This window comes from Falco rusticolus, chromosome 6, assembly GCF_015220075.1.
Source record: "Falco rusticolus isolate bFalRus1 chromosome 6, bFalRus1.pri, whole genome shotgun sequence".
Lineage (NCBI taxonomy): Eukaryota > Metazoa > Chordata > Aves > Falconiformes > Falconidae > Falco > Falco rusticolus.
This window is the reverse complement of record NC_051192.1, coordinates 33751189-33764085: the sequence shown is the minus strand read 5'-3', so window position 1 is coordinate 33764085 and position 12897 is coordinate 33751189. Positions and strand designations below refer to the sequence as shown.

General features: G+C 42.6%; 1 protein-coding gene across 1 annotated transcript in view; it reads right to left on the bottom strand.

Moving 5' to 3' along the window:
* Positions 1–12897, bottom strand: part of RSPO3 (R-spondin 3) — a 61006-nt gene that overhangs the window by 18266 nt on the left and 29843 nt on the right. Inside the window, exons 3-5 of the mRNA XM_037392885.1 lie at positions 7016–7207; positions 5371–5517; positions 2798–2995 (exon numbers count right to left, since the gene is read on the bottom strand). Coding sequence (XP_037248782.1) covers positions 2798–2995; positions 5371–5517; positions 7016–7207 — 537 coding nt within the window. The remainder of the gene's footprint in view (positions 1–2797; positions 2996–5370; positions 5518–7015; positions 7208–12897) is intronic.

Sequence of the window (12897 nt, the reverse complement as noted above, 5' to 3'; positions counted from 1 at the left end):
CAAACAAAAAAAACCCTCTTCATCTGTTTTATCTTGTTTTGCATAGCAGTTCCAGAAACATTTCCTTGCTTCTGTGCGATAGCAGAGACTTAACTGACTAACATCCTGTCTCTGACCTCAACTCCTTGAGCAAAGTCATTGAGGTATCTGTGATGAGCATACCCCATCATCATGTGGTCTTAGCCCTAACTCCCTCGGCCACAGACATCTATTCAACATGGAAATGGCAGAGGCTAACCAAGCTAACTCTGTCTTCATGGCTGTAGAGAAAAGATTAGCAGCACTGTTAGTAACTGCTGGGTGTGCTGCTAGACTGCAAAAGCTGATGCTGTGAAAGCTAAACTCCAAAGTAATGCCTGAGCAGCAATGGGGAGTTGTACAATACAAAAGACCATTTTCAATACAAGCATATTTACTTTCCCTTCCCTTTCCCAAAGTGGTTTTTTTTTATTACCTCCTTCTGCACTCACTGACTGGACGCAGCTAGAAATAAGAACAGAGCCTGGCTTGGTTTTTCGTTGAATTATTCTGTTGTTCAAAGAGCACAGCAGTTTCTGTCTGTGTAATAAGGGACAGTGGCAGTAGAGAAGACGTTGCCTGAGGGTTAAGCTGGGAAGCTTCATTTCCCTATTCCAGTAGGAACAGAAGGAAAACTTTTAGCTTAATTTTCGGTTTTGTGGTTTGTCACCATAATCTATACCTTAAAGCTGTTTTAACCTAATGTTTTATGTATTAATTTCCTCAGGTTTATTAATTTTTTTTCTACTTTTTAATTTATCTCCCTGTGAAGGTGTATGAAAATGAATAGGACAGACTTTTGTGGATATTGAGGAGTATATAGCAGTGGATTCCAGAATATTTTTTTTTTAAAAAAAAAAGGCTCTCAGACATAGACATACAAATCCCAAGGCCATGGGTAGACTTGAAAAATAGGTTCCATCTGCCTGCATTGGTTTCAAAGGAACTGTCTACTGAATGTAAAACAGGCTAGAATACAGTCTGTGACTTGCTCAAAAGGAAGGGAAAAAACCTCCACCTTTAGGCACACTGGAGAAAAAGAAAGCAGAAGATTCATGATTGTGAAGAAATTCTTGCGGTGCACAGTATTTTTCAGCTATGGTTTGGCTCAGATCCCATAAAACAAGAACTGACAGTAAAATACGTGAGCAGTTTCTTCTAAAGTACTTACTACGCAGGAACAGCAGGCATTTCTAGAGAGAAATGTCCAATCTGAAGAGATTACCTTTTTTGCCATAAGCAAATATACAACATTGTTGTCACCTCAAAAAAAATTTCACAGTTCCAAAATTACAGTTCAGTCCTATATTTTTAGCTCTGGCAAAATTAGTTTTGGTAGAAAAAAAAGACTCTTCTCCCAGTTACAGTGGGCTAATAAGAGGCTCTGTTTCAAGTTGTGCCACTGCGCAGGAGCAGAAGCATGCATGGACATTTTGGACATAAGGGTACCTGTAAATAGCTTGCCATGGCTGCTCCTCTGAGGCAGATACACCTCTGTAGCTCTTCAAAGCACTGCCTTACAGAAGGCGGAGGAGGTGACATCTACCCTATATATTCCCATAAATTGGTAATCTACCCAGTTCTTGGGTGAGGGGGAGACACCTGTAGCTATCTCATTCTAATGTTATTTCCCTTCTCATGAGTTATATCCCTAAGGAATAAGCCAACTTTCAAAAGGGCTACAAGCTCCAAACACCTTTAACATTTTGATAAGTAGTCTGCAGCAACCCTAGTGATCATTTAACAATGAAACAGTAAGTTACTACTTGGTACCAGCACCTCGTGCTGGCTCACAGATGTTCACACCGTGGGCAGCTGCTCCACTTGTTCCAGTCACCTGCAAAAGGAGTGAAGCCTTGCTTTTGGGTTGGGAGAAAAGTGGGGAATAGAAAGGATGGGGAAATGGGAGGGATGGGGAAAAGGAAATATTCCATCAACACTCCTGTGCCCACCACAGTAACTGTGCTGCTGACAGAGCAAGAAACTTCCATGCTGCAACAGGGGGAGAAAAGGGAACAACAGAACAACTATCTCTGGTGGAATTTTTATAAATTATTATTTCATAGACTTCTTAAGCATCTCCCATTCTTAACATGTGGGATGCCATTCACTAGGTGCTGTGATGGTGAATAAGTCCAACAAGCTGGCTTGCATGGAGGGGCAGTTCTGCTGGCACCCTTGCTTATTGGGTGAAACCAAGTGGAGTTTCCCTTGGCTGCCATGCAGTGTTGTGGTCTTTCTCCCATGTAGGGATTCCATGAGCCAGATTCAGGTGGCAGGATCAGGCCACATTTTTCAGCCAGAGCTAGCAGAAAGAGTTCAAGGTGGGAGAGAGGCCACAGTGCTGCAATTGCAAGAGTTATGGGTCTTACCTGTAGGGAAGCATAAAATAGGAATCAGTTTGGAGTAATCCCATGGCTGAAGCATGAAACCTGGTTGCCTGATACCCAACAAACAACTCCCACCATGACATGTTTTACAAGGATCTTTTGGTTCTGACCTCCACATGCAACCCCTCATCTTGGTAGCTCTTTCAGCAGAATCAAGAGAGAATGTGCCTTCCCATCCAGCCCACCCTGTCCTCTCTAGATCACACAATGCGCATTTTTTGAGCAGCATTAGGACTTTATTTACTCCAGGCAAGGGCACAGTTTTCTCCAGCCCAAAGAACGCCACATCACTGGGAGTTTTAGTGATGCCTTCGATCGAGGCCTGGGGATTCAGAGTTATTAAACAAGCACAATACCAATCTCATATTATGATGATGATAACGTGGTACCTTTTCCTTCCTTCTGACATCTCTTTCTTTGTACAATACATTTTCTGCTCTCGCTTGTAGCTGGGCAAGGATTGCCCCTTGCTGACGGATGCTGTACGATCTCTCTGACCCTTACTTCATTTCCTCTTTTGAAACCACATGTTTTTCCTTTCTTTGTGCAAGGGCTCCATGGACTCCACTCACTAGCTTCACAGTGCACTGCAATAAACATAGGACAAGCTGAGCCTGGCCAATATCTTTTTTGTATACACAATGCATACGGTACATTAATTTAATTCTTCATCAGCCGAAAGGTGGCAAAAATTAATGGAATTAATCAGGATTTGCAGCATTGAATTGACAGAAATTGGACTGCTGAGGATATACTGTACAAAATAATGTCAAATAATTATGTCAGTTACTATTTTGTACATGCTGTTTCATATTTCCATTCCTAAAATGGGGCAACAACACAATTGGTCTCAATGAAATCAGTTACTGGGGCTTGTTCTGAGGTTGCTTTGGTTTTGTGGAATTAAACATTATTCATGCCTATGTGAGAGTGCAGTCACTGGGTCAAGCTGCTGCAGCTGGTCTCAACATTATTGAATTTGGAAATCAATAGAGTTATAAAGGACCAACTGATAGCAAAAGGCATTACATTAAGAATCAAGTATCTTTGGTGATTTGCTGCTTGGTACTCAGCTTAAATAGTGAAAGAGCCATCATCTGTAGCATATACAAGCTGTAAGTAGGCAAAGCAGAGGAGAATTTGGGTCAGGGGGGTGCAAGCTTTTCAGAAGAGTGTGGGTTACAGTTTCTAAACCACAGTGGTCTGAATGCACATCCCATACTATTGGGAATTCAAAAGATGTGCAGCTGGACATTTGTCCAAACAGTGTAGACAAAAATGGGAGTAACCTTGGAAGCTTGAAAACGTGCTCTTAATAACTATCCTTCCTTTGTGCCATCTCCTCAGTATCCTTCTCTTGATAAAAGACAGGGAGCATTTATATTTACTTTATGTTCACATGCGTGCTTAAGACTATAACCACCACTGCAGAAGGAAAGGCTTCCAGACCCTCTATAAGGAGGAATATGTAAGTTAACAGTTTTCTGGCTCCAGAATTTACTTCCAAATTTTTCAAAACCTGAAAATATAACTGACCTTGGGCAATCTCTGAGCCTTTCTCCAGTGAATTGTCATGTGGGTAGTTTTGTTTTTCATATTACACTGGAGCTCTCCTGTTAAAATAATTGGCCTTCACGTGTACAAAAAAGTTCTGTTATTCCTCCATAGCTTTAAATGGCTTTTCCTATTTGAGACTGACTCATTGTTAAAGCAGCTAAGTCTACAGCACTTGGAAAAAGCCATCAAGAAACAAAAATGATCCCTTGAATTCCTTTCAAAGATGAAAGTCTTTGCTTGAAAATAAAACCGTAAAAAACATCACTACCACCTGAACTAATATATATTTGAGAAGGAAAATGCCAAACCACTTTGGCATTATTTTTATTCCTGCATTGCTTCCCCTCTAAAACACGCGATAGCAGGGAGAGCTATATGCATGATACTGTGGGGGAGGAGATTTCCATCATGGCCAGACTGTGCCTAAGTGCTCCCTGGTTGCTGGTGGCTGAAGAGGTTACCGCTTCCACCGCAGTTCACAGCCCTCAGCCACCACAATTCACAGCTGGCATACTAAAATAAGCTGAACCTTGCCGCAGCTGCAGCATGCCCATGGCGGGGATGCCAACTGCACCAGCCCAGAGGCAAATATATCACTAGTTCTGCTTTCAGCCAGAGGGATGGCAGAGGGATGGAGCAGACAGTTAGGTGTGGTGACCTCCAAAATTGCCCCGGAGTGAATAATTGGAGCTTGTGAGTCAGAGACTGAAGAGATACAAAAGCAGGTCTCTTCTCTGCAGCCAGTGAGTCATAGGACCAGTGTTGCCAATCTCGTTCCTGCAGTGACAGTGCCACACTATTTGGTGTTTTATTTTAATCCTCAGTTTCTGGAGTCAGGTGATTATGCACATATACCATTTTGGGTTTTTTGTGGGTGTTTGGTTGGGTTTTTTTTCTTAAAGTTTTAGTTTCTAGCCTTCGCCTTTGTGAAGGTAAGCTTCAAAATGTTGATGCACGCATGCTTTGAAAGCTCAGGTAGTACAAGGGAGCTAAAGCAAAGCAGTTAGTGTTTTAATCTTTTGACTACATGTGGAGTCTGGCTCAGGATTTCTGAACCTTTGATGTTAGCGGTACTGCGTAACACTGCAACAGAGCAAGTAAGACATGGATGTCGTTCTACCTCAGGGAAGACCAAACAGGCCATATTTCCTGAGGCAGAATTGCCCTTAGTGTCAAGGCTGCGTTTGTGGGGCACAGCCAAGCTTGTGCCTCTTGTGAAATGTTTGGAAAGACTTGGAAAATACCGTGAGTTTGTTGTGCTGGGGAATACATCTTCTGATACAGAACATTTTCATTTTAAGTTAAGGATTCCTTGGTTGTGTAACTGATCTTTGGACTCCTGCTCTCCCTAGATCCCCCATCCCCTGTCAGAAAACCAGGCAGGACATGAGGGGACAGGACTTACCGATGCTAGTGCACTCCATTGTGTGATTGTTGGCTTCCAGCCCATCAGGGCATTTTTCAAGGCACTTTCCACTGTATAAGTAAAACCCACTTTTACACTTTGTGCAGAAGTTTCTGGTGAAGCAGGTATCACAGTCAGCTTTACATTCTGAAATGCAAACAGTAAACGACAATGCTGTTACTCTTTGCCATGAAACACCATGGGCTCTCTCACATATACCAGAACCACACAATTCTAGCAATGTTAAAGAATCTTCAAAGGAAGCAAATTATATTTAGATCTTCTTCATGGCCTTTGCACACAGTGATGCCAGCCACAAGTGACCTTGGCACGAGTGAGGGTTTTATAAGGGTGGCCTGATGCTGAACGGCCTCACACTGCTTGTCTTCTTGAAGACCTATGCAAATGGAAGACAGAGCACAGCATGTCAGAATAACAGCATACTGCTGCTGCCCTACACTGACACAGCACAGGTACTAATTAACCCCACAGGGTACGGTACTGGGCCAGTTCCATGCTATCTGTCTCCATTCATCCGGGAGGAATAAAAATATGCCAGAATTTAGGATCTGCTTAAGACTGTTTTGCATCAACATCTTTTTCTTTTTTTAAATGAATCCCTGATGTTCAATCAGATGTCCTGTAGTTTTCATGTATTCTCCATATAACTACCCCAAATTGGCATTAGTGGTGTATTTCCCAGTTCTTAGATATTTTTAAAAGAAATACATAAAAACTTGTGTATGGCACAGCTCATGTCTGAAATGCAAGGCCACACACTGCTAAAAAGTGAGCAAATACTTTACAGTGTCAAGTTACTCTGTAAGACTTTACTCTGGGGTCCATTCATTAAATAATTTTTATTACCAGGTAAAAACTGGGAGAGTTGCTTGGCCATCATTCTTATGTTTTTATATCACCTGTGGGATTAAAAATAGTTAATTCAACAACAAAAAGAGGAGTGGGGAGGACATTACAATATTTTCCAAGTCATTTATGGTTCAAAATACATAGTAAGGTCAAAATCTTGCCCAAGCAGTAAAGAACAGAGCTGGGTTCTCTGTCTCCCAGCCCAGAGGCAACATGAATCAGTAACTTCCCCAAATCAGGGTGACACCTGGTCAGCTGCTACAGGCATTCAGAGGACTACACTGAGTGTGAGACACGCTATAAAGAAACCAGGGCAAACTGCATCCTCAAAGAATGACACCTGCTGTCTTGTCCCCTTGTCGCAAGGGTCAGGAGGCTAAGGGCTGTAGGTTAAATGGCTCCAGCCACCGAGATTCATCATCTCTCTGCCCTCACTCTTCAGAGCTGCCACCACTCCCTCTTGCTGCTGGAGGGCAGCGCCTGGTGCCTGCTGGCGCATCCCTTTCACATGGGATACAGAGGAGGAGACCATCACCTGGGTCTTAGGCAGGTCATTCCTGCAGAGTCAGGATGCCTGAGCTTTAGGCTGTTTTGTGATCTTTCACCTTAACTTCTTGCTCAGGTTAATATTTACTATACTATTATAAAAGAACTGAACAAATAAAGACACAGCCTGTCCATCTGCTTCTCTGTTGACTTGACTTCTAAGGGAATGCAGCATTCAAGAGAGAACAAACAAATCCATGAATCCATTTCCCCTTTCCCCAGCACTTACTTGCACACTTATTAATGTCGGGATACCGTGTCCCGTAGTATCCGCTTGGACACGAGGAAAGACATACTCCAATCTGTTTCATGCCAATCCTTTCCAGAACAAAAAAGAGCCTGGGCTTACATGACAGGCATCCGTTGTAGTCAGAACACGTAGCACACCCTCCTTGGCAACCCTGGCTCACATTAGGATGCACTGAGAAGGCAAAGATTAAAAAGGAAAAAATAATGGTGAGAGAACAAGATATTAGACAAGACCGTGAAATAATGATTTCTCTGTACTTGGAAGGGTGGACCATCTACCCCTCTGACAGCTCTTAAAGATTGCTTCATTTTTTTCTTGGGTCTCTTATGACCTGACATTTCATTTCAGCGATTATTTCACCTGCATAAAAATGAGAAACTCAGCTGATGTGCTCACATCTTGCAGAAATAGTTAACAGTAAATTACATTTGAAATAGATTTTATGGAATGGCAGCATCCTCGAGAACAGTTATTTTTCTTTTAGTTATTTTCAGTGGCTTTTCTGACTTGTATGCACTTGGTTCAGCAGGAAATACATGTTAACTTATCTTTGCTTTTCCTAGATGGATGATTAAAAATCAACCTAGTGTGTAATTTCTTTCATTGGCTAAATGCCATTTGATTGAGTTCTGCTGTGCAGGAATATGCCCTTGTAAGATCTGATGCTAATTTGCCTTAACAAAAAGACACAGGAGAGCCATCCTTCTCACCCTCCTTCTTTCCCTGGAATGTTCTCTCTGGCATGTTTTTAATCTCTAACAATTAAAACCTGATGTTCAGACTTAACTGTGGCATTTACCCTGCTGCAGTCCCAGCATGGAGCATAGGTAGGATTATATTTGCCTTTCAGTTGAATTGTTCTAATTCTTCAGACAAGGAAAGGAAAACTTATTACACTCACTGCTTAAGACTATTCAGCTCTTTAGGGGCTTGGGGGTAGCAGAAAAGAGGATGCTATTGCAGACTATCTTTTCAGTAGCAAACATTAATCAGTGTATTCCTTCTCAGAGGTAGAGCCTAATGTTGTGCATCCTCAGGTACTTTAGAAGCCGTTACCTACTTTTAATTCCTTCTTGGTTGCATTCTTAAATAAGTGTTGGATCTGAAAAATACTTCAGCATCAAATAACTCCAGACCCCGTGCCCCCTTTTTTTTGGCCTCGTGTTATATGAAAAACCCAGGCATTTTTCTAAGTGTAAGCTTTCATCTCTCAGCCTGAGACACCTGGTTATATTTCATATGTAAGAGAAACCAGTCTTCATTTACATTTGTAAATACTATTCGTAAAAACTGTTAGGTTCCTGTTCTGCCTTCTGCTCAGTCCAGTGATAATTTTATAAATACATACATGCCATACAGTTTGATTGCCTATTTTAGTGTTTTGATCTTATTTTTATCTGCAGATATTGCTAAATGGCTTGCATATGCAATGAGCCTGCTTTTGTCAGGTCCCTTCTGTGGATCCCTTGGAGGCAGAGCAGAAGCCCATATGAATTCATGGCTTGAAGGCTGGTTGAAAGCCACCACTCTCTGCTACCTCAGGGGCATTTACCTGGTGGCAGGGAAGTTCAGGAATACCTCTGTACTTTGTTCCTTTACAGTTTTGGCAGAAAAGACATGGCCCATGAACAGGAAAAGCACTCCTCTATGCTCTGAGGTTTTGATGACCAGTTCCTCAACCTGAGAATCCTCACAGGGAGGTCAAGTTCACTTTTCCTCTTTCATTAACAGAATGAGGAATGAGGGCTATTTCTCTCAGTAGGGCTGAACATGTAGGAGAAGAGCAAACTTTGGCCTTGCTGCAGACAAACAATTTAAATGAGAATATAAGAACCCAATTCTCTGTGCTGCCCAAGGCACTCACTTTATGCAAAACCTGGAGGAACGTGTTTTTACCACCAAGACACCACTACTATGAGAATAAACAGCATTCTGCATAGTCAGAAACTGCAATCTCAATTCAGTTATCAGACTTGCTTTCAAGACTCTCAAAAGACTGAGTTCTCAGTAAGTATGGCATATTTTTTTCTGAGAAGATTCCAAAGATACAGAGTATATTGATTTTGAAATTAAGATCCTGAAGAATTGGCTTTCTTTTAAAATTTAAGTAAATGAAAATGTCCGTGTCTCTCTCTCCCCTGTCTTTTGGCTCTTGTATGAAGCTACTTTCAAAGGCAGGCACAGTAATGTGATCTAAGAAGCTGACATTATTTAAAAACTACCTGTGACTTTCCTTCATTAAGTCTGACAGAGGGAAGAAAAAGCAGCTGAAGTACAAAATATTTGTCGTCAAAGCTGCTGTATAAAATATGGATGATAACTTTTGATGGGAAACATATTATGTGTGAGCACCTGTGACACATCGTTATGAGTAGATTCTTTTGACAGAGAAAACATTATGTGCAACTTCTCTGAGGTCAAGCTGTGTGTATTGAGCCCTTGAGACAGGCAATACTTAATTATTGAAAGATGATAATTCTCTGTAGCTAAGATCTATTACATGGCCAACTTCCATCTCCTTTTCAACTCCAGAAGTATTAAGTATAAAATAAAATGTACTCCCAGCCATTTTCATAATTTCTGCCTCCTTTCATGCATCCCAGATACATCCCATACAAATAACATGGCAAAAAAGGAAGCCTGTAGATCTAAATGGAGAATCACATTGTCAGTATTACGGAGCAAGAAGTTAAAATATGTAAGTCAAGCTCCATTTAGAAGTTGATTTCATGCCATGTTACAACTCAATGTGTGAAGCAAAACAAGCTTATGTTCTTGAAAATGTATAAAACAAAAGCCTCGTTGAAGAGTCAGAATTGACATTTTAAATGAAGAAAGAATTTTTTTCTCTTGAAAGCTAATAAAGGGATCCTTTTTTGATAGTCCCCTATTGTGCCTGGCATTTCTTTGACCCCTATACCTGTGTAATAAAACTGTCTCTCATTGTGCTTGCTCTGAACGCTAGGAAGACCCTTATTCTGGCTCAGGCAAGGAGCAAAGCAGAGACAGCTGAGTCCAGAAACTGGTACTGTTTGACAGCACAGCACTGGGCTTTGTCATTGAACCTGGGAGAAAATAAATGGTGGAGGAGAAATATTCAGACAATGAGATAGCATGTTTGAAATAAGGCATCTCCAAGCTCCAGCTGAAACTCTCGTTCTCATTACCTCTCAGTCTCCTCCCTCTCTGGCTGAGATCCAGGCATTTTCCTGATCCCTGCAATGTAGGGGCCAGTCCCTCTCCTCCTGCAGAGGCCAAGTGGGGTCAGAGGGATTCCAGAAGGAAACGGGGCAAACTCAGGCTCTGAAACATCTTCCTGCCACAGGGAGGGAATTTATCACTGCTGGCTACAGAACTGGCCCTTACTATTCGTCCCTCATTGCAGCGAGGTGTTAGTTGCCTGCAGATCTCAAGCACTCCAGCAATTGCACACCATAACCATAAGGAAGCAACCAGAAGTTTTGCCTCTTGTTTCCCCCCATATCAGACAGTGTGAGCTCAGAGTTTAAGTGATGTGCCGCAACAAGCTGGGAACACAAACCCCATCTGGTGAAATCCAGCCACGGTACACCTGGTATAAGCATGCATTACTTCAAATTTCTACACTTAAGTCAACAGTAGAAATGGGTAAGTAATGTATATCCACTTTAAGAAACACTTTGAAGTCCACAGGTGAAAAAGCACTAGGGAAGGGCAGACTGCTCCTGTTAGCCAAAAGTTTAGATGTGGTAAGAGGGACAGAGAGGTCCCGTCTCTTGGCAGAGGGGCAGGTGCTGTGGCCTCGTGGGTTAGGCTCTGGCTGCAGAACCAGATCTGGGCTTTAGCATTGCGAATAGGTCCAAGAAATGCTCTTCCTTGTAACCACTTGGTCTTTGATGCAACCTGCTCCACTATAAAGACAAAAAAAATGAAATAGAAAAAATTCTCCACAACCCTCAAAACTGACTTCGATGAGGATGAAATATTTTATGCATGGGCTGCTAGAAGCAGTGTCTTCCATTAGACATAACCCTACCAGCCACCAAGCAGTCTGCCCTCTTGTATTCGAACACTTTTTGAGCACGGTGAAAACCTAGGCTCTCAAGGATGAAAAATACAGCACAGCAATAGGCAAAGCAAGTGGTGGGAGCACAGAGACCCACAGACAAGCTCTTCCCCGTTGCTTACAAGTGGGTCAGCCAGGCCTGCTGACTCATCAGGTACAAAGGATGTATGTGCAGGCTCGTGGCTGGCTTTAGGTCTGGAATCCATCCCTCCATTTTTCTTCTTATAAAGTCTAAATACTGGGGATCAGAGAAGACACTAAGGTAATCTTGAACTATTCTCTTCCCCTTGCTGGCATTAAGCCTTTTTTGGCTTGGAGGCCTTTTTTTGTGCAAGCTGTTTGTCCAGATATTAGTTTTAAGCCTAATTAGCAAATGCAATCACTGGGGATTTTCCTTTCTCAGAATATTTTCCAAAGCCCTGCTCTGGAAACAATGAGCTGTGGTCTCTCTGTTAAAAATAGAAAGTTAGGGACAAGGAGCTGAAGTTGAATCTGAATTTATAATGATGAGACAACAGAAGATTTTGATGGCATGCAGCAAATAAATTCTACAACATTTGCAATGACATTTTTCTAGCAGCTACACTTTATATATAGATTTAAATTTATGGGATCAAACATGAAACTAAGGAAACGCAGGAGGAACCTGGCTGGGTGTATGTTCTGACAGCCAGGGGAAAAGCTTGGGGCAGAAGAATATTCTTTGCCCATTTGCTGCAGCTGAGATGCACTGTCTCATCACCAGTCTTCAATGACCAAGACGTCCATTTAGAGCTTTGTTCTTGAAACGGATGTGATAGACAAGCGAGATCCATCCCTGCTCAAAAGCTGCCACTACTCCTGGTTTCTTGGGCTTGTGCATTCTCACAGGAAATATTTTCACAGCAGAGCTGCTCTGGAATTCAGCCTCACTGGTTGGGCTGCCCCTTGCTGCAGGACCCAGGCCCTGCCTTGGCTTTACCCACCATGCGGCACCCATGTAGGCACTAGCCCTTGTGGTGGAGGAGATTTGGGACAGGATATCCCACGGGTTCTCATGTCACTTGATCACTCCATGCATTCACTGGCATTCAGTTCGCTCTCTTTCACCTAGTGTGAAGCAGCTGCCTGTGGCAGTGGCTTGAAAACAATACTTCATCTAAAGCAGAGCTACTCTTAATCATGCAGACCATCCTCTAGGCAAAGGCAAACAGCATTTGGCAGTGAGCTGTTCTAATGAGGAAGTCATTAAGGAATTCAGATTGCAAACCACAGTGTATTTCCTCAGACTCTTTCTTGGACAGCATTTCTCTGTGTGGAAATGCATTAGAAGCAGAATGGACAATGGTGGGGCAAAACCACTGAACCAACGTGTAGGCAACGTGCGGCACAGAGCAAGGAGAAAGCCCAGGAGTGGTGGGACAGCACTGGGAGAGCACATACACATGGGTTTGATAAGTTTGTGTTATCACTGCTAAACAGATTGGCAGCCTGGGCCAAGATGAAACCTGAGCTCAGTCTTGCAGACTAAGCTCTGCTTGATTGCTTGGCCTTAAATCATCCACAGGGAAGCAAGGGACTTCATGTGTTGTGATGGGGCAGCAGCTGGGCTCTGCGGGGAAGACAGACCCATACATGGCAATTGCTGCATTGGATTTGCCATTTGTTTTCTGGGATGCAACAGAACTAGTGGTGATAGCTGAGGGATGTAGACTCCCCGTCCAGCCTCACCTGGATCTACAGGAGTCTGAGGTGGCCTTGAAAGCAAAAGAGGGAGCAAAAGCGGAAAAGAGGAAAAATCAGTCTAAAAGTCTGCTGTTAAAGGCTTAACATATTC